This window comes from Tiliqua scincoides, chromosome 5, assembly GCF_035046505.1.
Source record: "Tiliqua scincoides isolate rTilSci1 chromosome 5, rTilSci1.hap2, whole genome shotgun sequence".
NCBI lineage: Eukaryota > Metazoa > Chordata > Lepidosauria > Squamata > Scincidae > Tiliqua > Tiliqua scincoides.
In genome coordinates, this window is record NC_089825.1 from 84784396 (window position 1) to 84812384 (window position 27989).

The following is a 27989-nucleotide window of genomic DNA, read 5'->3' on the forward strand; positions in this document are numbered from 1 at the left end:
CTTTTGTCTGCCCTAACTCTCCCAACACTCAATTTTAGTGGATGTCCCCTGGTTCTGGTGTTATGTGAGAGTGTAAAGAGCGTCTCTCCACTTTATCCTTCCCATGCATGGGTCAGATGCCATCACCACATCTTGTGGCAAGAAGTTCCACAGACTAATTACATGCTGGGTAAAGAAATATTTTCTTTTGTCTGTTTCTAACTCTCCTGACACTCAATTTGAGTGGACGTCCCCTGGTTCTGGTATTGTGTGACGGATCCCTCTATGCATCCCCTGCATAATTTTGTATGTCTCAATCATGCGCCTTTTAACCCTGCTGTCCCAAAAGTAGTTAAAAAGACTAGCAATCTGTTTATGTCAGAAGAACACAGTTACCCCTTCAACTCACTTTTAATATCTCTGGCCCGAGTCATTAAACTGTAGTCTTATAAGATGCCTTTCCACACACACACACACACACACACCCCATGCATTACTATGGGTGGCGTAGAAAGTCTCCCCCGCCCCGGTAGTGAACATAAGAAGAGCCCCGCTGGATCAGGCCAAAGGTCCATCTAGTCCAGCTTCCTATGTCTCACAGTAACCAAAGATGCCTCAGGGAGCACACAAGACAACAGGAGACTTGCATCTGGCCTTCTGAGGTAGCCCACCTCCAAAATCAAGAGGCTGCTTGTAACCCGTAATTGACTTTTCCTCCAAAAATCTGTCAGATCCCCTTTTAAAGGCCAGATGCCATCACCACACCCTGTGGCAAGGAGTTCCACAGACTACAGAGTAATGCTTGTAGCACAGGAAACCAGGAAGCGGTATCAGTCATGTCAACTCAATCCAGAGAAAGTGAGTGTAATCACAGGAGTCACACTAACCCACCCTGCCATTCAGAAATACTGCATAAAGCTGGAGCTGGGATGGACCATTCTGCAGTATCACAAGGGGGGGGAGACTAACCATTCTCAAACCTCCAACCCTATAGTTAGCCTCCTTTCACTGCTCCCAAGGCGGCCTTTTATTTCCAACTGATACCTTCTCTGCAACAGTGTTTTCTTTTTCCCCTCTGCTGAGATGGTCTGTGAGTGTATGGGGGGGGGGTGCATGATTTTTCCAATTCCCCCTTTTGGAAAGACCCCCCCCCCACTCTGGAAGTGCAAGTGGGCCGTTCCCCCAGCAGGTGGAGGGCAGACTCTATAAATAGGTGTGGATGGGGGCTCAGAGAAGCTGCATTGCCAGGCTGCGCGGGGAGAGGTTGCAGGTGGGATGCTGCTCGGCTAGAGCTTGGCTTGCGCCTGGTTGGGGCTGGAGCGAGGCTGTGCGCGCCTCTCTCTCCCCCCCCCCCCCGTAGCTTCATGTTGCCCACCGAGGTAGAGGACCTGCTGGGCTCGCAGGGGATGGAGTTCTGGACCAGCCCTGCTCCTTACGATGAAGTCAATGGGAATACTGAGCTGGCTGATAACGCAGACTTGATATCCCAGGAGTTGGAGGAGGGTAAGGAAAGGGGGGGCCTGGGGGGCAGGGGTGGAAAGAGGGGGGAGGTCTGCCTTTTTCTTGCCCTTGACCTTCAGCTGTCTTTTTCTTCCTCTTGTGAGTTTATTAGTGGGGGAGGGGGGTAGCAGCCCCCCCCCATGTCTGTTGCACTGATGCTGGTCTGGGCTGGCTTTTGATCCTTCTCACCTGGCTACTGAGATGGGTTTCTGGTGGCTGGAAAGTCTGTCTTGATACCTGCAGTGGACCCACCAGAAGTGGGCCTGCAGAGCATCCAGGCCAAGCTTGTTGTTGTTGTCTGTTACCCTGTTTCTTCCAGGAGGGTACTGGGGAGTGTAGATTGTTTTACCTTGGGTTGCTCCCTTCTTCCCACCTGGCCCTGCTGCTGTGGCTTTGACATCTGTCTGATGCACAGAACTCAGCAGGTGGCTGCTGCCACCTCCATCACTTAATACTGATGCTTGGAGTAGCATCACCTCTTTTATTTCTGGTCATCAGTCCTGCCACTGTCTTTATGCGATAAAACCAGCTTGCTTGCTTGACCATATTTCCAGAACTTGTAGACATCAGAATGCACTTAAGATGTTGCCATTTCCAAGAGGTTGCTCTAACCTTAAGGCACCACTCCCCACCTGGGGCTGAGGAAAGAACACAGGGGTGTTATATATAAGCCTTCTGCTTTCCTTCACAGTCTTGGAGCGAAGGCAAAGGAACCAGGAGAAATTTTGACTCTCCATAGGAAAATGGTTCAGCCTTGTTAGGCTGCATGGTCTTTGTAGAGTGTTCTGATTCTGTGAAGATATTTAGATCTTACTCGTGTCTCAGAACTGCAGAAAGAATCTTACTTCGTGTGTATTAATTTTCTATCTTCCCCCCCCCCCAAAAAAAAAAAAAACTGGAAAAAGAAAACAGTCATCTCTGGGACCCACAATTTCATGCAAAGTTTTTTGTTTATACTAGCAATGATGACATTTAGGATTATTGGCAGTCTCTTGTGAAGATTGGGACAAAACTGGACAGTTCAGGATGTTCACATGGGGAGGGGGAGGTGAGGGAACAAGGGACAAACACTGTTTTCAAGTCTTTCTTAATAAACTTAGGGTTCAGGATATTGTACTTGTAAAGCCTGTTAGGCTTCTAGGCTTGCTTCTTGCCCCAGGAGTAAAGCTTCTATTGCTGCCAAGTGGCTGTTTTAGAGGGCCACCTTTCTTCCAAAATGCAAAAGAAGATGTTTGACCATTTTCATTAATAGCCATTCAGAAATAGTTGCTGGTGATGATGATGGTGGTGTGAGGTTGTCCTGGGTAATGTACAGGGAAATGGTTGATTTCATCCTGGGAAGTGGTTGGCTTGTTTCCTGGCTTATAGAAAGAGAAAACTATTTTAGAAATAAGGTTTTGATCCAGTTAAAATGCTCCCTGATTATATGTATGAAGAATAATAGTTTTCTAAGTGTAGGGCAATTCACATTGATGTGAGGAATGTTCAATTTGTTGTTAAAAATTGAGGCATTTATTTGTAGGAACTCTGGGCTTCACTGTTTATGAGTTTTTTTAGTTGTGTATGATGTGACAAACAGTTTTGAAAATGTGTCATGCAAGTTAAAACTAATCAGCATTTGAAGCTTATGCTTGGGAATAAACCCAAGTGTATTGGTGTGTAGTGTGTGAAATGGCTTTGTGTGCAGAGGGAAGACAGAAGTTCATAGGGCTGAATTCACCACTACTTTACTCTCACCTGAGAGTAGGAACTTCTCCATTGAGAAGTCTGGCTTGAGGTTGTCAGGTGATGGCGGGGAAAAAACTGTCTGAATTGCATTAAGTGCTATCAATTTTATGTTATAGACTCTGAGTGTCACCCAGGCTTGTGTGAACGGTTATGTTCTTCTGGAACATTTATTTCATGGTGCTTTACTGAAGTGGGATTGTCCATTTTGAGTTAGTCATGGTACCCTAAAAGAGAACCAACTTATATTTCCTTGCTTAGTTGCCTAGGAGCAGATTCTTAGTCATCACAGGTGACCCAACTGCATGTAACTTTGTGGGTCTTTGAGGTGTTTGAAAGTGTTTCATGGCTTGGTAGGTACCACAATGTCCTGGAGCCCTCGAAGCTGATCAAATGAGCTTTCACATACTGAGATAACTTGGCCGTGTGTACCATTCTTCAGAGTGTGTTAATAGTTTAATTATTTATTTTGATTTGATTGTCTTTATGGCAGTGAAATTGGTTGCTCCATGTTTGTGCTTTGGCCATATTTGTGGGAAAGTAGAATACAAACTTTAAAAATCAAAATAAAGCAAACTGGTAAAGACACTTTCAGACTTTATTTTCATGGGATTGGCCAGTTAGCGTGCATACCTGTTTCTTTAGGGGGTGTTGGCAAATACTTAGGCTTTCATCCAACCAGTCCTAGTTTCTTGTTTTCTCCTTTTGTTCCAGTCATTGTGTCTCAGCGCTTTGTTTAATGTGCCAAGCATGAGGTAGACAGTCTGGCTACAAAAGGGATCAGGATCTTTCATTCACCTCCCCATATGTGCTCCCTGCCTCACTGGAGTTTACTATCAGATAGCAGCCATTTATTTTACTTATTGCTAATATCATGGATTTAAGACCATGGGTGTTTATCTGGAGGATGACTCCTTCTCATCCTCCTGCAGTATTAGGGGTCAGTCACAATGGGAGGCAGGAGACTGGTGGGTTGGAAATCTCCTTTTTGCAAAGATTGGGAAGTTGCATTTTTCTTCATGCATAGAGTCTAATTTAATGCTACACATAGGTGGAGAAAATAATCTGCAGATCATTGACCTTGGGTTTGGTTTGAGACTTTTTCTTCTGCTGTTTTTGGGCCTAATATGATCTGACTTGCTTAAGGTACATGGAATTATCTGTTCTGTTACGTTGTTGATGATTTGGGGTCACCTTGGAAGAGGAGAGCAAAAGCATGTTGGGTAGAGGATTCCACCAAGGGTAGAGGTGGGTGCTGAATTTGCACTCTGTCTTGTCACCTAAACTCCACAGTTCCATTATTAAGAGCCATACAAAGCTAAAAGGACTTCATGATCCAAAGCACGTGACTTCAGACTGTGACTGAAGTGGGTCAAATCAATGGTGTTCATTAATCATTTGTAATGTCACACTTTTAGTGTGAGAAAGGGCTCGATAGTTTGTTTCTGGCCTAGTTGCTCTTCTCAACATCCTTGAGAGGGTTGAGAGGTGGGCAGGTTTTGAGCATGGCTCAAAATTATCCAAGTATCTAACTGCCCCTACTCTGAGTTTACAGGATTATTCTGTGGTGCAACAGGAGTGACTTGCCTTATATCACCACACTAGTACTGTTCTTGCCTAGTGATAGCATTTGACCACTGTATGCTATCATGGGATTAGGGTCATTGTGTGGCAGTCAAACCTCACTTCAGGGGAAAGAGCCAATTCACCCTGTCTTCCAAAGTGCAGCTGCTTTCCCAAATCTTTTGTGTGCAGGTGAAGTGATGAAACTGATTAGACCAGACCACAAACTATCTTGTAGTCTGGTTAATATATTTCCTAAAGGAAACTTATGAAGGGTCACTGCTGGACGGATGAGTAACCATGGCCTTTTGTTAAAAAAGCTACCTAAATCTACGTGAGGATATGTGAACAAGTGCCAATCTCTTCAAAAACTGTTTTCCTAAGCCTTCAGAGTGCTACATTTGCAGCAGTGTTCAGTAAGAGCCAGTATGGTGTAATGTTGGCCTAGGATTGAACCAGAAGGTTGGATTAGAATTGGGGAAATGGGCTTCAACCCCTCCCCCCAGCCATGAAGCTGACTGTCTGAACTTATCGCAGAGTGGTTGTGAGAATAAAATAAAAGAGGATGACCCTCATATGTGTCGTAAAGCCCTTTGGTGAAAGGGTAGGATATAACAGGAATAAAAATCCTTACAACATCCCTGTAAGGTAGGTCAGAGCTCTTGATTTCAAAATCATTGCTGTGTTTCAAAGGGAGCATCTATCTTCAGTTTTGGTTTTCAGACTCCAAAGATGAGGTGTGTTAACATTTTGACTTCAATACCTGTTAGTTTTTTGTGTAGGGAAGTGGGGAGGAGTGCCTTCCATGTTCAACAGGGTTGTGCAGGGAACAGCTTAGGTGAATGAAATCTGCGTGTGCGCAGTTGGGTTGTTTATCACTGCTCTGCTGGAATTCACGCTCTAATTATTTCCAATTATGGTTCAGTTGGATGATGAGGTGCCAGAGGGGTTCCCTATGGAGTAGGGGGAGTAGGCATGCGGACTAGAGGACTGTCATGGCGGCTCTCTGAGGCGTGTACGTGCTGGTCGGCATGTTGTCTGGAAAGGGGGGGCAATTGGGTGGAAAAGGACAGAATGTTCTCCTGGCTGATAGGAGGTGGGGGCGTCATAACTGCTTTGGGGAGGCTTGAGTCGATTGCATAACATTTGCGTCCAAGGACAGCATAATGGGATTTCATGTCATCTGCAATAGTCTCCTGCTAACCTACTTCTTGCGCATCAGACAGTGCCCAGGAATAGCCAGGTTTAGCTCCGTATGGCAACAGACAATGTTTACTAATCTGACAGCAAGCTGTGGCCTTCATCACTAGGGAGAGGAGAAGAAACTGATGCAAGCAGAAGGCTTTGCGCGGGGTCATGGCTTTGGATAGAAAGCAGGAGCTTCCACTCTCCAGAACCCCTTGTTCTAACTCTTGAGAATCAAATTTCTTTTTTCAGCTGGAAATCAAAAGAAGATTTCAGCTAATAGGAAGGCAAAGTGCTTCAGCGCTCTCTATTGGAACAGTTACAGTGTCAAAGGCCCACAAGGAATTTGAGGCAGAGCTATTTCTGAGATGGTTGCGTTTGGTCCCGGTGGACCAAACCAAAGAATTTTATGTTTTCGTGCCACATATGGTTGATAGACTCTTAAGAACTTCGTGGGAGCTGCTGGATTGTGGGATGATTACTTAGCTGTTTGTATTAAACTTGCCTTAAAGTAAATTTTAGCTTTTCTCTAGCAATAAAGCAATTCTTGGTACCGGCAGTGAGGGGGGACGTCAGTCGCATTTTCTCAGAGCTGGAGAAACCCACCAGTAATGTTTCCGCAAAGAAAAAAATTGCATACAGTCCGCTTTGATGGGTCAGAGCAACACATATCTGATGCTACTGTACTGTAAAACCTTTGATCTACCTACCTCGCCGCATCTGACTTGAAGATTTAGGTTAGCTTCAGTTTTACAAATGATTCAGCATGAGAATTTGGGATGTGATTTCAACCTAAAAATTGACTTATCCTGAAAATCTTTGGGAAATATGAGCAGTTGTTGATGCTTCAAAGGATGCAGTGGGGCATGCATGTATTAGGAAAATATCTGATTTTTTTGAATTATATGTGAATTTGCTCATTAAATTTCATTGCCTCTTGTTACGCACGCACAAACATAGAGAGAGCATAAGCCAACCTGATCCTTGGCTAAGGAGCTCCACCTAAGGAGGTGGGGGGAGAAAGAAGGAGAAGCAGATTTGATTAGAACTGACATTGTCCTTGGAGAAAGGCTAAACTGGGCAAGGTTGATTGCATGGGGTAGTGTTTGTGCACCGGAAATGTCTCTTCCAATCCAATATGAATCTGACTGTTTTCCACTTCTTTCTTCCCTGCTTGTGACAAGTTGTTTCTCTCTCCCTCTCCCCCTCTTCCCAATATGCTCCTTGCATCAGAATGGAATGTTACTCCTGCCAAGAAGCAAGTTTAATAAATGCAATTTACACTTTCAGCTTAGCCCTGAAACTAGAGCGAGAGATTTTCACAATGCCTTTAAAAACACTTTTCCACCTTTTCCCATACTGCTTAAAGTTGTTAATGTGACCTGGAAAGCATGGAGAGCCAGGGTGGTGTAGTGGTTTGGGAAGTGGACTTAGACCTGGATGATCCAGGTTCAAATCTCCCCTCAGCCACAAAGCTTCCTGGGTGACCTTGGGCCAGTCACTTTCTCTCAGCCTCACCTACCTGACAGGGTTGTTGTGAGGACAAGAAGGAGGGGAGGAGCAGCTGTGTAAACCGCCCTGAGCTCTTTGGAGGAAGGGCAGCATAAAAATGTGGATAAATAAATAAAATAAATAACAGTCTTCAATTAAATTTGCATTCTGGCTTGCGTAGATAAAATTGTTGAACTACAGATATGGAAGATACGAAAATTGTTTGTGAAGCACCATCTCCCAGCTGCTGGATTCTAGAACTTGTGATTCTGAATTCAAATCTCAGTTTGGTCAACTCATTGAGCAGCCTTAAGAAAATTAAGAGAGCAAGTTTGCTGTGGCTTCCTACTGATAAACTAGTTATGGCAACATGGATTTCCATAGACAGCAAGCCACCATTTGAGGTACATAAGTTTGCCTGTAGTAGTGGGTATCTGAACACATAGGCCAAGGTGCAGTTGGAAGACAGACCAAGGGCACTTATGCATGATTGGTCAATTGCTCAATATATCATAATGAACTTGGGAAAATCCCAGCACTTTTTGAGAATCCACAGGAGAATTGGAATATATAGTTAGCCCATGCCTATGTGTGCTCCTTGACATTTGATCACAGAATTCAATATTCTGTGTGCCTTGGCTTTCATGAAAAATAAATGATTTTTTTTATTCCTTGTAACTACAAAAGTGCATTTTAAATTGCGTGGAAGATGCCCAGTGATCACTGTAGCGTGTGTATGTGCTCTGTAAAATTCCCGCTGTTCCTTCTTATGATTAACTGAAGCAGCATTAACACATTTCCATGAACTTTCCTTAAAATGTATAATTGATACAGGTCACAGAACTAAAGTTTGCTTGGTAGAAGATTTTGCTTAGTTTGGTAATGTATTTTGACACTTCATTGCCAGGAATGCAGCCTGGAGTTGTTTTTCTTTTAACACCTTACCGAACTGCATAAATAACATCTCTGTTTTTCCCATAGTGCTTTGTTCTGAACGGGTTGGCAGGATCACCAAGACCTACCATGACATAGATGCTGTTACCACCCTGCTAGAAGAGGTATCCTTCCACTGCTAATTTTTCATCCTGCTCTGTGGATTGCTTTGAATTTTTGTTGAAAACCTGTGTATAAGCATATTTAAATAATAATTTGTATTGAATGCACTGTGCCATGGAATAAAAGCAATGGCAGTTTCTGGCTTCACAGGCAGCCAAACAGGAGGTCCAAGGTGTAGCAGAGTTCCAGGAACTTTTGAAAATGAGAATTTATACAGAATAATTTTAACAAAATGCGGAGTTTCTTGCTGAGGTTCTTTCTCTAAAGATGGTCCTTTTGCTTTTTGGGTCCTCATTGCCTCCTTGTTGTAATATAAATCCTGAAACTAATAGTCTGTAACTTTCCCAGTATTCTAAATACTGGTCTGGATTTAATTACAGGTGTAACACCGGAGGTGTCTGCTGTTCACTGGGCAGGAACAATTCTGTTAGCATCTCAGTTTGGTGTGGGCTTACACAGGAAGGGAATGAATGAGATGATATGGAGTGGGTGTTGCAGAATGAAGAGCAAATTTATTCAGGTAGCAGGGTGTGTAGTAAATGAGAGGTCTGAGGGGGTGGGTATGGAAAAGGTGCAAAAGAGAGCGACTAAGATGATTACTGGGCTGGGGCACCTTCCTTATAGTAAAGGCTACGGCTTTTGGGCCTCTTCAGCCTAGAAAAGAGATGCCTGAGGGGGGACATGATTGAGACATACAAAATTATGCAAGGGAAGGATAAAGTGGATAGAGAGATGCTCTTTACACTCTCACATAACACCAGAACCAGGGGACATCCACTAAAATTGAGTGTTGGGAGAGATAGGACAGACAAAAGAAAATATTTCTTTACTCAGCGTGTGGCCGGTCTGTGGAACTCCTTGCCGCAGGATGTGGTGACGGCATCTGGCCTGGATGCCTTTAAAAGGGGATTGGACAAGTTTCTGGAGGAAAAATCCATTACGGGTTACAAGCCATGATGTGTATGTGCGACCTCCTGATTTTAGAAATGGGCTATGTCAGAATGCCAGATGCAAGGGAGGGCACCAGGATGCAGGTCTCTTGTTATCTGGTGTGCTCCTTGGGGCATTTGGTGGGCCGCTGTGAGATGCAGGAAGCTGGACTAGATGGGCCTATGGTCTGATCCAGTGGGGCTGTTCTTATGTTCTTATGCATCATTCTCATTACTACCCTGTATCTTCTCTCTTGCCACAGAAAGAGCATGACTTGGAGTTAGCAGCCCGCATCGGGCAGTCATTACTAAAGCAGAACCGGCGCCTGTCGGAGCGCAATGAACTCCTAGAAGAACAGCTAGAATTAGCTAAAGAGGAGGTGAGTGAGCCCCTTCTATGGAAAGCATCTTCCAAGAGCTTGAAGGGTGGCGTTGAGGAGGTTAGAGAGGCAAGGCTGCTGCTGCCGCCACCCAGGGAAAGAAGTTAAAAGACTTTGGTTGGATATTGGGAAGATTTTTCTGGTAGGGGGCAAAGGTTAGTTAAGTACATGAATGGGGGTACTTAGAGATATTGCTAAGAGCTTCACTGTTGGAGTCATTAAGGAAAGCCTGGATGTGTGTTTCTTTAATTACCTTAGATTGGCTTGATTTGTGAGGTTAGAGGATGATCTGTTAAAGTTACTTGAAGCCCTGTATTCAAGGTGTCCTGTTTAAACCTGGTCTGCACCAATCACATGTAAAGAGGGCGGTGGATTCACCAGTGTTCACACACTTAAAGCAAAATGCACATGATTCAATGCAGAGTCCTGGCAGTCAAGCCAGTCAAAATACAGCCAGCTATATTTTAATTCAGCTTGGTCGGTGTGGGAGTGCTTTAGATATGCAAGCTGCAAAATTCAAGAGACTTAAACATCTTGTGTCTAATTAATATACAGAGCATTAGTGACGTCAGTCCTGAAAATGGTTATTATCTCTGTGCGTGGATTATTTTACAATTACAATAAAAATAGCAGAATTGAAGTAGGAGGTGACAGAAAGAAACTCCACAATGTTTAGGGAAATCAGAAGCCATTGCCCATAATGAGCAAATATGTAATGTTTCCTTAAAGCTTGGCTGAATTAGGCCTGCATGGAAGTCATGGAATGTTTTGCTTAGCCCTAAATCTAGACCCAGTTGGGTGGGAAAGAAGCAGATGGGGAATCCAGTCAAAGATAGCAGCAGTTGTGTCGGATTTGGAAAGCTATTGTCAAACATCAGACTGACCTGAACCTTCTGACATCCCTCAGGTAAGACAATTACAGGGATATCATCTATGCCTCATTGTAATAGGGTAGCTGTCCCTGTAATTTGCCCTATTTGAGGACTGTTGGATGATCTTCTCAGATCATTAGTAGTGGACAAGCTTCTCAGAACAGCTTCTCCCCCCAGTACTCATCTTCCTCTATGTGTGGAGAAACACTCAATTACCTGAGTTCCTACTTACAGTTCTAAACAGAGGGGAGGAACTGGTGCTTGATGGCAGAGTATTGATTCCTATGAAGCTGTCTGTAACACTGTGTAAGTCAGGCACTTGGTCCATCTAACCCAGAATTGTCTGTGATGACCGATAGCAGTTCTCCAGGGTTTCTGACATGGTGTTCCCTAGCTTTACCTGGAGATCCCAAGGTTTGATCCTAGGATCATCTTGTGAAGTCTGTACTCTGTCACTGAACTATAGCTATTCCTTGGTGTGCTACTGTCTATATACTCATTAATGTCTCGTCAGCTATTTGTAAGAGTAAGGCTTCATGCAGGGCAACAATGAGGTCCAGGCCAATGCCCCATGTAGACTATTCATGCGCCCCCCCCCCCCCCCAAGAATATGCTCCAGAAATACCTGGAATGTGTGGGGCTTCTACAGCAGACAAGTCTGTAGGGAGGATTCAGTGACAGCAGAAAGCTTGAAAATTGCTGAGGTAGGCAAACTGAACAAAGATAGCAGAGAGCAAATCAAGGACATCAGTTAACAAAACAGTTTTGCAAAGATAATAGTATCGAAGGGAAAAATACAAAGTCATCCACTGATAACCTTTTAATTGGCTCTCAGTAATTATCCGATGCCTCCCTTGGACTCAGTGTGGTGTCGTTATTGCTGATGTGTCATTTTAAAGGAATAGTATATGCAAGATGTTTTTTGTTTGTGAGTGTGCAGTAAAAAAATTCTGCTGGAAGTGATAGTTAAAGGTAGATTCTCTGAAGGCTGGTGTAGCGTTATATATGTGACCAGTTTCACCATTTGCATCATGACTTTTTCCTTTCTGTCTACCTCAGGGTCTTCAAACCCTTGCCCTCAGGCCACATCTAACCCTCAACACCATGTTAAGATATCTGATGCAGCCCTGTGGTTGAAAAGTTTTGAGACCCCCCTGGTCTACCTACCTAGATCCTGTGTGTGGGATGTCTCCATTAGGAGATCTTCTTGCTTTGAACAAGATGAAGGGGCAAGGAGTTCATTGGTGGTTTTTCACCACCCTTTCGCTCAAATGACCTTTTGGCGCTATTCTATTTGGTCTTCCTCCCAGCTTGTCTTGCCCAGTTGCTGTCCCCACCCCAAGCATGTGTTTCTGTCGTCCCTTAACTTTAATCTGAATCTGGCTTCAGCCCCAGAACATGTGAACCAGTGAGCGTCCTGCTCCTCAGTGCATGAGATTGATTTATATCCCGTTTCATCAATAAAGTGTCAAGGCAGCTTACAAATAATAGGCTTAAGAACTACAAAATTAAGTAACAAACAGCAGAACAGAGCAAAAATACTTGCTAAAATAATAAAACACAGTAAAACTAAGATGTTCTTAACACTGCTTAAAACCTCAGCTGTTAAAATCCTAGTCCTCTGAAAGCATCTTAAAGCATTCATAACAGCATCAATAAAATATCAGCTGAACTGAAAGGCCTGGACAATTAAACTGGGTAAAGTGGGGCATGTAAAACTTGAGTGTGTTAAGTGGCCTTCCCCCTCTCTTCTCCAAGATAGCTCAGCTGCGACATGAGATTTCCATGCGGGATGATCTTCTGCATCTCTACACCAACAGCACAGAGGACAGTGAGCCGACCTCTGCAGCTTCCACCCCGTAAGTATAGAGAAGTAGGGGGTTAGGGCAGCGCTTCCCAAATTTACCCCGCCAGAGATGCCCTTCCTTAGCACTGGAACCCTGAAGTAAATGGCAGTGATACAAAACGCATCTTGTGATGATGTTACTGGCCATTTATTTCTGGGTTGTGAGGCTGAATGGAGCCTAAAAATAGTGGTAAGGGGGCCAGGGCGGGATGGAGGGCTTATCCAAGAGCATGGTTTTCATGCACAGCAACTTGCCTGCTGTGCCAAGTCTCTTGCATCTATTTTAGGCTCATGCCAAGGTCTTTCTCCTGCGATGCCTCCAGGCCGTAGTGACTTGCAGATTGGGAATCCTTGGGTTAGGTTAAGGTTGCTCTCTCTATCAACCGTGTGCCATGTTCTTTAAGGACATTGATCACCCGCGTACCAAGGCCCCCTAAGGAACAGAACTGACTGCCCAGCCCATGCAAATGGCCACACAGTGGAAACATGATGTAAGGATGGGGGGGGGGGAAGAGGAGGAAACAAACCTACCTGGAGGCTCCTTCATGAATTCTGCACTTGTAAGAAGAAGGTGTTTTGGTGTGTCTTATGACCACAGCAAGGCTTTTCAACCTGTCCTCAGGATGGCTGCACTCCCCCTAAAGGTCCAGATGTGCTCCTGGACCAGGACTGTCCAGTACAGGTGCCTGCTACTGATTTGGCTTGTCTTAGAATTGTCTGAAGAGGACGGAAATGGGGCAAGCGAAAGGGAAGCACAACCAGGTCGTAAAGGCTCTAGCCTGGAGCCTCTCCTTCCCCACAGTTTTTTCTACTGTACATGTGGGGTACAAGCAGAGGGTCTTGAGTTCTGAGCTGGAAGCAACTGTAGTAAATGGAAAGATCAGATGATTAGACTTGAACAAGGAGGCTGACAAGTGTCTTCCCCTCTCCCCTTGTCTGTCTTGGCTCTCACAGCTATGCCTTGCCACATGCAGGCTTGGCCATATCAACAAGTCCCTGTGTGTGTCTGTCTGGTTATCTCCAAGCAGAGGCCCAGCGGGTACCTGCTGGAGATGCTCCAAGAGGATTTCCTGCTACAATGGGGATTGAACAAGATGACTTTTTGGGTCCCTTTCAACTCTGTGATTCAAATGTGGAGAGAGGAGAGGAAGTGCCACAGCATTTGAATCCCTTTGGCCTGCATAAGATTGTATCACCTATACACACAGTAGGAAATGCGCGCAAGGTTGAACAAATGGCTGTCTCTAGCAGCCATTCTGACGAGTTGTCTCAGTGGTGGGCTCCCTGCTTGCACATAGGCTCCAGCAGGTGCTCAACCCTGATGGCCATAGATGGCAAGGCCTCTGTCACATCTGCATGTTGTATCCCTCCAAGGAGATCAGGGCAGTTATTATTATTATTATTAATAACAGTATTTATATACCGCTTTTCAAATAAAAGTTCACAAAGCGGTTTACAAAGAAAAATCAAATAACTAAATGGCTCCCTGTCCCAAAAGGGCTCACAATCTAAAAAGATGCAAATGAATACCAGCAGACAGCCACTAGAACAGACACTGCCGGGGTGAGGTGGGCCAGTTACTCTCCCCCTCCTAAAAAAGTAGCACCCACTTGAAAAAGTGCCTCTTACCCAATTAGCAGGGGTATTGGGTAAAGTTTATACCACTTTATTCTCTCAACGGCCTTGGGAGTTGCATTAAGATAGGAAACATCTAGGTTTTATTAATGGCTGAGGGGGGGTTTGAACTTGGCTCTTCCTGATCCAATTTCAAAACTGTAGCTACAATACCACTTGCCTCATGTTGTCATCTATGCTGAATATTGTGTTGCAGAGAACCCTTAAGTAACAGGGTTACTTAACATAATAGAGTTCTGTGAAACATGTAAAGTCTCTCTTGCCAGTGAGCAACTTCATCTAACCCCAAACATCTGGGAGTAAGGTGTGAAAGGTTTGCAGTAAAGAGGATAACATCTGGCCTCCAGACATAACTGAGCCACAGCACTTCATCATTTTAGAAATGAAGCACTGATTCAGGAAACCAAAAATACGTCCCTGTTCTGCCTTCCTCCACACCCCCTGCATTTGCTGCACTCTTCTCATAACCTGCCTCTTCCAATAGGCTGAGAAGGAATGAATCCGCCCTCTCTCTGCAGCAGTGCTTTCAGTATGATGCCCTACAGCAGAAGCTGAAAGGGCTGGAAGAGGAGAACCAGAAACTGCGCATAGAGGTAAGGACTGAGTCATGCTCTGTAGCTTGCATGTAGCGGAACTGGGTGTGTTGCTAGGAAGAATGAGGGGATAGAGGCTTATGGGACTATGAATTGATAGTGGATGAGTTCATCTGATATTTGGTCAAAGGACTGGCTTGAAGACATTTCCCAACAAGGTAGGCTTGTCAGTCTTTTCTGAAACACAGGCCTACAAAAAACCTTTTTTTAGTTACCAAGGATGTTTGAACAAATTTAAGATATTTTTGGGATGCTGAATGAAAAAATGGCGTCAGTTTTACCGGATCAGCTCTAGTTCTGGGGGTAAAACATAGCCACCTTATATGCGGATTCAAGCAGCTTCCTTGTGAGGAAGCTGATGCCTTAGCTTCCTCATGAGGAAGCTTCTTGAATTGGCGTGTAAGGTGGCTATGCTATACCCTCAAAACTAGAGCTGATCAGACATCAGAAATTAAAGACCAATCTAAGAAACACCTTATTGTACATATTGTTACAGCGGCAAGAATATTGTTTGCGCAAAAATGGAAATCTATAGATGTGCCAACTAAAGAAAATTTAATAGACAAAATTTATGAAGTAGCAGAAATGGAAGTTCTAACAGAAAGAATGAAAGAGATTTAGATAGAGTAAGAAAATATTGGATTTTTTTACGATTGGGTAGACAAATTTAGTTAAACAATATTGAGTGTTTCGTTAAAGTCAATTTTTTATATTGATAAATATGATAGCCTTTGTACTGATGATTATTGTGTTTTTTTCATTAACTGAATGATGTATGTTGGAATCTAGGGCCAAACCCTTATGTGTAACCTGTGTTGTACTTACCCTAAGTAAAACCTATTTCCTTTCCTGTATCTGTAATAAATAAATAAATAACTAAATAAATAAAATATATATTAAAAAAACTAGAGCTGATCGGGTAAAACTGATGTCGTTTTTTGATTCAGCACCCCAAATATACTCAATAATAGGTCTAACTTTTATGACAATGTGTGTCGGCCTGTGTAAAAGTGTACTTTTAAGTCCATGTGGCATGGATGGGAAGAGTGTGTAAGACAGATTTCATATGAGTCTGTCTAAATTAGCCTACATGAACCTATTGCTATGACTTTGGCTGTCAAACCTGAAGCGTGATTAGGACCTAAGATCTGAATATGGATTTAATGACTCCAGGGCCTGCGGATTATAATACCCATCAGTTCAGGGGAGGGGAAAATGCAACCAGAAGGGAGTTGACTCAGTGTGAATTTGGAGAGAGCAAGAATGGCATCGTTGTGAGCTGGCTGAAGATGGGAGCATCTTAGGTGATGGTTGAGTTCTTGCAGAATGTGATGCGGGGTCAGTGGTTGTTTTGCCCACTGCAAGCATAGACCTGCTTCCACTATGCTCTGTTGGTAGATTTGTTAATTCGTGGATAAAACTTGTAATGCTTGGAGAGGTTTGAAATACATGGATATAAGACACCAGAAATCTCCCAGTGCTCTTAGCCTAAAGAAACAAAATACTGTAAAACAAAATATTACTGGAGCAGTGTGAGAGCCACTGCAGCATAGCTGCCTCTCACGTTGCTCCTTTAATGTCTGCAGGAAGGAATCACATGGGTTGGGTAACTGATGGATTGTCTTCCTCATACTGTCCCATTGGCAGTGCAGGTGGTTGGGGACCTTGGAGGAAAGTACTATCCTCCCTCCCATCGTGCTTGCTGCCTGCTCTTTGATGGAACATTGGATGCTACTACTGGTCTTGGGACTTATGCCAGATGGCAAGCCCTTGATCAGCGCCCCACCTAGCTGACCTCGCTGCCAGCTCTGGCCATCAGCGCCTACTCTTGGACTTCTTTCAGAAATGGAGATGGAACATTTATGCCCTTCAAATGCTTCATCTTGCTTTAGGTTTTGTATATTATGCTGCAGCTCTGTCAAATGGCCCATGGAGTTAGTTGGTGCCCAGGTTTCAGGACAGCTGTTCACATAGTAAACCACGCTTTTGGCATTAGAACTACAGTCTATAGAGTGGCCCTGACAATGCAGATTTGCTATACCCAAGGCGCTCTAGGTTTTAGAGAGCGGCTTGTTATGTCTGGAGAGCTGCTATTTTTCCCCCCACACATTCCCAAAATGATGTACATAATAAAATCTAGTGGTCAATGTATGTTTCTCTCTGCCAAAGGTCACAACCATCGCCTCTGAAACCAGTCAATATGAGGAGCAGGAACAGAAGCTGATGATTGACTGCGTGGAGCAATTTTGTAAGTTCTTAATGGGGAGGGAGTGATTGGGGGGGAGGGCGTTGGGAATGTCCAAACTGTGAGTCCTCTAAGCAATGCCTTAAATTAGGGATTCTTGAGAAATGTGGGACAGAGAACCTATATGTTTGAGGATAGGGTGCGGCAGCAGGTTTAGACCACAGCTTTCGGCACACAGGACACCCCGTGGCACAGCAGGGACCTCTGGCTGGTGGTTTCCTTTCAACTTTCAGCTGGGCAGTAACAGTTTGATGATTCTCTCATAGCTGATGCTAGCCGGGAGGTTGTCCTGCTGTCTGAAGAGCTTGCCCGGAAGGCAGAGGATTCAGTTCGACAACAGGAGGAGATCAGTCAGCTCCTGGCTCAGGTTGTGGAACTACAGCAGAAGTGCCGCTCGGTAAGCAGAGAGAACTGGGGTTCCTTTGTCCAGCAAGCCACAAGAGTTGATTCCTGCCCCCAAATGAGACTCTTAAAATAGCATGAAGGGCAGCCTTGGTACTGGGCCAGGTAGGGCCTCGAAACTTGTAGGAAGATTTTTTGAACCAGTCCAAGACCCCCCTAGCATTCAAGATAGCATGCTCTGGAGTACCTTGTGGTGTGCCAGCCTCTCCTCCTCCTGTAACCTGGATTGGAAAAAGGAGATGGAGTGAAAGAGGAGGTGTGCAAGAGAGGAGAGTGGTAGGCGAGAGCATCAAGACATTCTAGAGTATACTCTCCCCTCTACTTCTTCATCCTTTCCCAATACAGGGAGTTAGTGGAGGTGAATGGACAGATGGAGATGGGTGACCCAGCAAATCTGCTGCCAGAACCTCAGTTGGTGCTGATGGTCCTCAGTTGGTGCATGGATGGTCCAGCCCTGCTGTTGAACCCTGTTTCTCCCAAGCCAGGCAGCTTTCCGTTGTGATGGGCTCTGGTAGGGATGCAAATTGTTGAGAGGGGTACATGGGTAACAGTGCACCACTGGTTCCTTCTCTATTGCAATGCTTTTTTACCATTGCACTTGTCTTTCAAAGGTACACACCCAATATTTAGCATTATGGTAACAGAAGGCAGGACCCTGTCATGAGGTGGAGTGAGATGCCTGCCTCATGTACCCAGTTTTGGGCATTCTTAAAAAGGCTGCAGATTGTTCCCAGGGAAGACACTGTTTTGGTTTTGCCTTGAGTTTGGAAATCCCTTGGGTGAAAATCAACAGGTGCAAGCTACGTTTACAAAGGAGGTTGTAAATATATCAGGAAGGCTTTGCCACCTTTTCATTCTGGTTCCCAAAATCTCTTAGACAAATGTTGAGGGGGGAAAACCACTAAGCCAGTCCCGAAAACAGAAGTAGGCAAAACTGCATGTGATGTGCCGAGACCCAGAACTCCAAACACTAACCCTGCAGATTAATTGTGCCAAAGGCAGAAGATCCGCTTGGTGACGTAAATCCTTATTTTTGCTTTCAGTATGCCTCAGAAGGGGAGGAGTTACAGCAACATCTCACTGCTGCCAGGGAGGTCCAACAGCAGCTACGCACAGAGGTGTGTCTTCTTGAACAGCCAGAGAAGGACAGGGTTTCTGCCTATGCAGCACAGAGGATAGCAGAGAGCTTTGGGATGCCCATGTGACCTATACCAGTTTTATCCCAGTCTGCGTTCCCACAGACCGTTGCCTCACCCTTAGAGTTCTAGTTTGGTTAGAGTGCAGAGCATTCTCTTTTGGAGATCTCTAGCTACATCTTGTCAGGAGAGTACAGTTAATGGGATTTCTGAGAACATATAATGAACATGTGAATTGCTGCAAGATTGTGGATTGCAAAACCATTTGAGTAATGCAGTCCTATAGGAGCTCCTATCGGACATCCAGTCAGTTCAAATGGTTTCTCAGGTTGACCTGAACAGGTGAGATGTATCTGTCCTTCCTTCCTCTCTCATCCTGCAATGTTCCTCCAGCTCCAGGATTTGCAGGAGAAATATGCTGAGTGTGGAGCAATGTTGCATGAAGCACAAGAGGAGATCAAGAACCTCCGGAACCGCAGTCTTCCCAACAGCACCATCAATCGCCACAGCTCCCCCACTTTCCTGCCCCTGGTAAGGACGACACAGCTGGAAAAGGTTGGGGGGGGGAAGAATGCCTGGAATTTATTTAACATTGATCTGTGCAAGATAATACTTGGCTTGGAGGGTGTGGTGGAATTTGGTTATTAAACTTTGTTGCCCATTAATCTTGTGTGTGATCCATTTTTCCCCTGTCCCCATCACTGAGGAGGATAGATTGATGGTTTCCTTAACATCCTTGTCACCACAATAGTTGCCTATTGTGTTGTATGTTAGACTTTTAGTCCCTAGTGCGAGAGGGGACGAGGGCTAAATTAGTTATAAGGGAGGGCATGCCCAAGGACTTTGAGACCAAGGCTAAGCCATAAGAATGTAGTCATGAGTGCAGGGCTCTTCTGTAGAGCGTGTAATTAGTAATAGTCTCTGTGCATGTGCAGAGTGAGCACTGAATGAACGCAGCTTATCTTTCCTCCCACCCACCAATCCCAAATCAGAAATTCGATGGGAGCCTGAGCAGTGGCACAGTATCATCTCAGAGCTGTCATTGGCATGGACTTGTTGACTGGCAAGGATTTTATCAGGGGTGACACTACTGCTGGCTTTCACCTGGGGAAACTGCACTGGAGCAAGAACAGGAAAGGAGAACAGGGCCCAAGTGGGTTCCTGTCTCTGGTTGCTAGACAAGACACGGTTGCTTTTTGTTGCAGGATTCTCTGGCTGCAGAGATCAAGGGAACGATGAAAAAAGGGACAGACAGCTCTGGTCCTTCAGAGCACAAGTGAGTAGAATGCCAGTTAGTCCAGGGTGGGGTGGGTAGAGTCATGGAGGTGCTAACGGGAGGGGTGTGTGTGTGCAATTCTATATATAACCCAATTAGAAATGACACCTTCAAGTGCATATTCAGCATACATTCAAACGCACTGGATAAATATACCAAATTGAAAATACTTTGCTCTAGAACTCATCTTTGCATTATCTGTATTTCCTGAAAACGGAATAGCTGGTCTCCGATGCTTTAAAAAAAAACCTCTGCATTTGGCCTCCAAATATGCTATTAATTGCACCAGTTTAATTAGGTCCCATCTTTTCAAACGTTCAATTTTAGTAGGAACAGAAGATTTCCAGAAAGTGGGTGAAGATGTGCCCAGATCCCTGGGGCAGAAGCCTGGGTGTTGTGTGTGTATGCCTGGGAAGCAAAGGTGAATTTTAGAAGCAGTAAAGGGGGGGGGAGTGGGATGAAGCTAGTTTTGGAATGGGCTTCAGGGGAGTGGAGTTCACAGATTTGGATTGATCTATGAGTTTGAAGGGTGGGGTTTTAGGACAACTCAGCCTCATTTGGGGAATTTCTGTACTTTGGTTCTTTTGGGTCCTTTTTCTGAGAAGGGGGGATCAAGGTGAGGCCAACCCCCCCTCCCTCCACTACTGACCTCAGTCTCCCCTCCTGTCCTTGTTCTCAGGAACTACCTGCGCGTCTTTGAGACGGTGAAGGCTGTGAACCAGGCAGTGAAAGCCAGGTCCCGGGCAGTGTCTCCACTGAGCCTTCCTCCAGGCTCCCCTAGGCCATCCTCAGTGGGCTGCAGCCGCTTAAGCACCCCCCGCACCAGCTGCTATGGGTCTGGAAGCCTGATTGCATCAGGCCTGGAGGGGCAGGACAGTAGGGCTGCTGAAGTTCTGGATAATGCCTGGTGAGTATCCTTGACATATGGAGGAGGTGGGATATCCTGTACAGGGCCTGCAAAGTTAGTCTTGGCTTCCCAGAAAGAGAATGGCTTCATGGCTGCAGATTGGTGCTTAAAGGTCAGGCCAGCACAGCTATGGGGAGGGATCCTCAACTGGAAATCCATCCTTTCCTCTTTGGCTCACACAAGGTTATGCATGGGCTCGAATCAGAGCAGAAGGCTGCTGTTCATTGCCCATAAACCTCTCCATCTGACCTTTTTCATGCTCTGTGTATGAGTAGAGGTGTTTGCTTCTGGTGAGTAAGATAGGTTTACAGCCAAAGTCTTACTGAACACAACAGGCTTACTTCTGAGTAAAATAACACAATTCTCAAACACCTCTACAACTCTTGTAAGCTGGGACTTTGAGAAATCAGAAGGTACCTGTCAGGGAAGAGCTTAGATTTTCTGCTCAGAGTATTGGCTGGTACAGTGCAACGCCTGTGTACCCATATATTGAGAGGACAATTCCAAGGAGGGGAGAAAACCTCAGTCCTTGACCAGTCCCAACCTGTGAGTGTAGCTCTACCAAAGCAGGACTGAACCAAGCCCTAAGTCTCTAGTTCATTTTGAAATGCAAAATCTGATCTCTGCAGGCCGATCTCTAACCCTCTTTCTCCGTAACAAGTAAGCTTGCTTCCAATATTCTGGCCAATGACCGCAAAGGCATTATTTGATGGCAGTTGAGTACTTTCCACTTGACATTTAAGTACTGGTTTTTCCATCTGTTAAACTTATTTGGGGTCCAACCCTATCCAATTTTCCAGTGCCAGCATAGCCATGCTAATGGGCCATGCACTGCCAATCCTGTGGTGGGGAGGCAGTCACAGAGGCCTCCTCAAACTATGGGAACATTTGTTCCCTTACCTTGGGGCTGCGTTGCAGCTGCATGGGTGCTGGAAAGTTGGTTGGACTGGGCCCTTAATGGGAGAGAACTAAAAAAAAAATTGCAAAACATCAAGATGTAAATACATCACAATCTGGTTTTTCCTGCCCCTCATTCCATATGATTTCTGGCTATGAATCTGGTCACAGTGTGCCTGTTGAAGGACAGAGTTGTATTGGTTTCTCTCTCTGGATTGAAGCTTAAGTAAATGCCCGTGGTATTGGTTTATCCCTTGTTCCCTCCCTCCCTCCCTCCCTCCCTCTCTGTGTGTGTGTGTGTGTGTGTGTGTGTGTGTGTCTGCACCCCCCAAAAAAAATCTAACGTTGGATTGTGAATTCCCTGAGGCAAGGGCTTGTCTTTTGCTTGATAGTTCTGTCAAGTGCCATGTATGCCAATGATCCTGTAATAATATCTCTCTGCTTTGTTTATTTTAGCCGGGGTGAGGCTGGTGCACCAGGCACCCCTGGTCGGCATGACCTGGAAGCAGCGATACAGTGCTTGTCAGACCGCCAGGAGAAGCACAGCACTGACCATTCGTTCTTTGAAACGGAGCGGGAACACAAGCTGAGGCGCCTGGCCCCGGACACGGAGGACTCGAGTGGCTTCCTCACCCCCAATGAAAGCATCACGTCTACTGGCACCAACTACTCCGGCAGCTCCTGCGGCTCTGGCTTCTCGCTAGGCTCTTTCTCCTTTTTCCCCGATAAACTCCAGATCATCAAGCCGTTGGAAGGTGGGTGGGGAAGGGGAGCTGGGAACCAGGGAGCTAATTGGGGAGAAAGTAATTTTGGGGCATGCATCTCTTCATACTTTGCGTAATTTAATCTACCATCTGAATTGGTGTATTGCCTACCATTTAAGTTAAATGCCTAGAAAATGAGATCTGGTAATAAAATCTTATTGCAATGAAATAATCCTGCTCATGCCATCACAGTGGGGGAGGCTTGACTTCCCTCTTTGGATCTTATACCGGTAGTGCAAAAAGCCGGGGGTGCTTTCTGCACTTATGATTGAAATCTTGAGTCCACACAAGACCTGCCCTACTTATATGTGGCTTGTACTCGTGAAGGGCAGTGATGCGTAGGCACCCAGTAGTAGCACTTTAGCATGGCTACTGCAATCCAGAGGTGGCCAGTTGTTGTGGCAGATATGCCTTAAACTAAGCCCTTCCAGATGCATTGCAGCATGCCAGCAGACCTCTACTCTACTGAGTCGAAGAACAGGTGGGTGCATAGGACTTGACTGTGTGTCTTTGCTTCTTCCTGAGTTTTGATACCCAGAAGTTTCTCTTTTCTGGATTAAAAATGCTCTGTAAAAATATGTATTTGAAGCAGGTCTTGGATGAGAATGGGAAGGCATCCTTCATGCAGTGGAGACAGTGCCCAGTTATTAGTCCCAGCTTTCCACCCTCTTTGATTAGTCCATCAGGGTGGAAAGATGGGATAACAATTCTGGGCCACAGTGTTGCTTCTGAGATTTTCTGTGTCTATCAGCTGTGGCATGGGCTCTGTCGAGAAACTGCAGTGCATCAATCCTGCTTGATTGGCCTAGAGTGGGTTCAACCAGAATGGTAATTGGCCTTTCAAGACATGCTCCACTTCTGTCCTATATTTGGGGAATCCTTACTACCATAGCAGACCCAGAGGCTCTCTTGCTTTCATTCAAGCATGCTACATGTTGGCCACTCATCCTTTACCCTGGGAACATAGTTCAGTATAATTCAATCAATGCCACTATGACCCATCTCCTTTCTTAGGCTCCATGACCCTGCATCACTGGCAGCAGCTAGCCCGGCCTCACCTAGCTGGGATCCTGGACCCACGGCCTGGCGTTCTTACCAAAGATTTCCGGCAGCTTGACACAGACCTGGAAGAGGTCTACAACCTGAATGACCTAGAGGAAGATGATGTTGATGCAAACTCATTCCCAGCCCTTGCTACCTCAACACCTGCCAAAGCCAAGGAAAGGCCTAGTGGTGAGTGCAGTAGGGAGCATGCCTGTTTCAGTACGTTGGTTGATGAGTGTGCGGGGTCCTGGACAGCCTGAAGAACCTGTTCGCAGTCATGGAGCATCCCTGTGGTTTGGGAATGTCTAAGTCAGCATCCTGGAGTTCCTTCCTTTGGCTGAAGTCCTGTGGCAGCCATTTTGTGAACCAGCTCCCCATGGCAAGTGCTTGTTTTGTCAGTCTGTCCTGTGGCCTGTAAACACCCCTAGCAAAATAGTGGCTGTTGTGTGCGCATGTGTCTGTGGGTAGGGTAGGGTAAGGCCACTTTACCTGACTTGGGTAGAAGGACTGTGCTAGTGGCTCTGAGCTTTGTCAGCCAATTGCACCCCCCCCCCCCGTCCATGTAGGTATGTGGAATATGCAAATTGTGGGCCTCTACAAGATTAGCATTAGGAATATAATCTATCATAGCTCTGAATGATAGCAACTAAGGATCTCCAATTTTATGGGAATCCTGAATGACAGTCTTTATTTATAAGCAGTTTGTATTTAAGGAAACTGGCTGCATTCTGTTTAGAGGCAGGAAAGCCGTCTTGTGTGATGTGTGAACTGTCCAGGGTATGTGACCCTTCACGTTTGTGGATTTTGGCTGGTTTCTGAGCCAACCGAAGCTATTAGCTGTGGTTTGAGGTTTCCTAACCACTTCACATCCCAGATATATTCAAGCTTAAAATGCTCAAGCACTACACTTTGAGTACGTGTAATCTATTTTCTTTTGTATCTAACACATCAGAAATAATTTATAGTGGTACTATAAACCAGGGAAAACAATCCCATTTAGCTGTCATAGATAGCGGCTGTTGCAGCCTTTCCCTCATGAATGTGTCTGATCTTTACTTTTTAGCTATAAACAGCCGTTGCTGCATTTTTAGGTAAAGGCCAGAAGCTGTCATCACTTTGTTTGCCACTTGTGTGGCAGTAAATTATCGGGGCATAAAGTGCTGCAGGTTGAGTCCAATGCACAACCTCAGCTCTAGTCTAACGAAGGAGCTCACCAACTGTGTTACGGGAGACGTTTTGCAAAATAAAGTCCCTTAGGGTAACTTTCTAGCAGTAAAGCTTCTACAAACCACTTCAAGTCAAGGGTGAAGATTTAATTTGTTTTATGTGTGTACCAAGAAGTTGCCTCCCCGCCTCTCCTTAGACACCTAGGCATCCATTTGTGTCTGTCTCCATGTTTCCCCTTCCGCTCATTAACCCTTCGTTTTCCTGTCCGTTTCAGTCTTTCACTCCGTTAACAATCTGCCCCAGACCCCACCTACTTTCACCATCACCACCTGTTGCATCTTGCACCCTAGCAACGAGGTCACCATGGTGACACCCAGGTAAGCACCTTGTGGTCCCTTCTGTTCATTCTCCATCCTGACTGCTTCTGCGACCCCCATTGTTGCCACGGGAAAACTTCCCTGTGTGTGTATGTGGTGTTAATTTGTCTCCTTGCATCCCTCCTCCCCATTTTGGATCCTAACTTCTAGGTGCTGCTGTTCCTGGTATGGGCCTCTTCTGCAGCCCTTGGCGCATTGATGGCAGCTCTGAAGTAAGAAAGGCCTTCCTGCCTCTTTCCCATAATCCTACATGGGAAGAGCTGGGCAGAATAGCACCCCCTCCTGTAAACAGTGCTGGTTTGGGGAAAAGAGATCTCAAGGCGCTCCCCCCTCTCAGGTATCTTAGAGGAGCAACTAATGGAAACTGTGGAACTAGGAGACAATTTTTGTTCTTCACAAGTGCATTCAATTTTCAGCAAAAAAGATATTTCAGGGCTGTCTAGGAAGTCTTGGACCTGGATGTCCTACCCTCTAATCCAAGGTGCTGACTTTTATATGTAGTGGTGAAGGAAAGCCACTCTTCACCTGCTCAGGGGCACTGTTCTTACCTCATGTTTATGTAACTAAACTCTCTGGCACTCAAACAGCAACTGAAGCCAAGAACAAGGTTTTTTCTGGATCAAACTGAGCCCTGATCAGGAAATTACCTGCTTGGCAGCCAACTGACAATTGTTTTATTCTAGAAAGGTAGCTCTCCCGTTAAGAGCAGGCTCCAAGATGAAGGAGCCCTGCTTCCAAAGTCCACTCCTGATGTGCCTGATACAGTGGAGCTCTTAAGTCAGTTTGCTGCATTCTTTTCCCCCAGCCAGCAGTGATTTTGAGAATGTAGGAAAATGGGAAGCTTCCTGCCAGGGGTTCCAAGAATTGGAGGCTGAATGAGCTGCCCTCCTGACATGGATGGATTCAGTTCAGGCCTTTTGATTGCTTTTTTAACAAGGTAAAGTTGTTGCTGAAGGCTACTGAATGTCCTGTTCTGGGGATTCAGGATGGCTCACAGGGTGAGAAAACAGGAAGAGTTCCTCCTAGATTCTAGGAGGACATAGAGGACTTTTAGTATGAGAACTGCAATTCAGACAAATTGAACAAGGGAACACATAACTGTTAAAATGTTGCCCTTAACAGAAAGAGAACTCCTAAAAACTATCTGGTGCCTCAAATGCACTTGCTTGTTGGGCATGCTGATCAATACAACAGGTGAACCATAGAAGTTGGGTTACTTTAATATGAAGCCACCACCCCCATCATGAGACAGCTTTTAAAACTGACACAATCAACCATGCTGCTTGAAATACAGGGAAAGCTTTTGCTTTTTTTCCATACTGACCTGCACTCCAAAACGCATGCATGCTGTGGCAGAGATGGGCAGCTACATTCAGCCTCTGAGAGAGCCACGGAGTTAACCCCCACGGACTAACCTTTTCTCCAACCAGACCTTTTACCACTAACTCATCTGCTTTTCTACAACTAACAGGCACTAATATTGCAGCATTATGCAGAAATGCTTGGGCTCTCCATGGAGGAGGGATAGAGAAACTGACAACTAACCAGATGAACTAATGGCTTTTTTTTTTTTGTAATGAGAGTCTTTGGATTAATGTGTACATTTAGGTCTGTTGACAGTATGTGTAGGACACACAAAGAGATGAGAAACTGGGACTTTTCTACTGCTTGTGAGTCTACGTGTCTTAGCCTTGGCTCCTTTTCAAATAGTAGCTTGAGTGGGAATTGGACAAGTTTCTGGAGGAAAAATCCATTACGGGTTACAAGCCATGATGCGTATGCGCAACCTCCTGATTTTAGAAATGGGCTACATCAGAATGCCAGATGCAAGGGAGGGCACCAGGATGCAGGTCTCTTGTTATCTGGTGTGCTCCTTGGGGCATTTGGTGGGCCGCTGTGAGATACAGGAAGCTGGACTAGATGGGCCTCTGGCCTGATCCAGTGGGGCTCTTATGTTCTTGTTTTCTTTCTTGTGCTGCCGTTGGCCATTGGTTCAAAAACTGAGAGCCTGATGCCGTCTTTTGCATCTGTGACTGTGTTGAAGCTCTTGCCTAAGACAATTCTTCAGAAAAGATGTCAAAATATTGCCAAGGCACTGAAAGTATTCCTGAAAACCTTTGTGGGACTGTTGTATGCAGTTCAGTACTTACATGAGTGCTGCTGTGTATCCATGCTGGCCATCTCTCATGCACTGATTTTCTCTTGCTTTCTGTCATTCCTTTCTCCTCAGTCTTTATAATACAGTTGTGCCCTCTTGTGGGCCCAGTGCAGGGCTGAGTGCCCCTTTCCCTCCCCAGCCCCCCCTGCAGGAACAGCCTAGTCATGAAGAGCAGCAGCAGGATCCCCCTCTTGGACTTGTGACTCTGCTGGCTGAGCGAGGCATTTTGGCTCAAAGTGAAGCAGGGTCAGTGGCGGCTGCAACCTTCCCCTGCTTCACAGGAGACTCGAAGGACCCATCTTGGCCACCTCCTTCCTTGGCTTCACAGTGGCACTGGAGGAGCCTGGCTGAGTGGGCCTCAGGATCACGTCCATTGCAGCAGAGGGAAGCCAAGAAGGGCAAGAAGAGCATCTTCAGTTTGAACTTGGTGGAGAAACTGCAGCGGCTGGGACTGGACAAGGTGGTGGAAAGAGGGGAAGCCTTATATGCAACGTCACACCTGCAGGGGCTCTCCCAGAGGACGAACTGCCTGTCATGACTCAGCAGTTCCACCCTCTGCTAGTAGGGCATCAGGAAGTGGGGGTGGGATGTTCATATGGGCTGCCTCTGGAGCTGTCTGGCAAAGTCAGCTATGTGACTGGAGCATCGGGCGAGTGTTTGGGGCACATGGAGGACTCTAGGGACGAGGGGCTCTACCTGTAAAAATAAAAAAGCTTCCTTTGGTGTTGTGCCCCAAATCCTGCGGATAAGGCAAGGTGGGAACTCTTCATTTTGACATTGGCATGTCTACAGAAACTCTCATGCCTTCTTTCCGCCCTGATTCCAGGAACTCTGGGAATTCTGGTTCTGTGGTCTTGAGAGG

At 45.5% G+C, this 27989-nt stretch overlaps 1 protein-coding gene across 1 annotated transcript; it reads left to right on the top strand.

Moving 5' to 3' along the window:
- The first annotated feature begins 1343 nt into the window (after nt 1–1343).
- On the top strand, nt 1344–27895 carry HAP1 (huntingtin associated protein 1). The gene is made up of 15 exons (XM_066627524.1): nt 1344–1482; nt 8425–8501; nt 9692–9808; nt 12439–12539; nt 14646–14754; nt 16924–17002; nt 17266–17396; nt 18445–18519; nt 18931–19068; nt 19743–19813; nt 20493–20720; nt 22074–22372; nt 23396–23609; nt 24856–24969; nt 27200–27895. Exons 1-15 carry the CDS (start codon nt 1344–1346, stop codon nt 27663–27665), a joined length of 2358 nt encoding a protein of 785 aa, XP_066483621.1. The 3' UTR covers nt 27666–27895.
- Nucleotides 27896–27989: the final 94 nt, after the last annotated feature.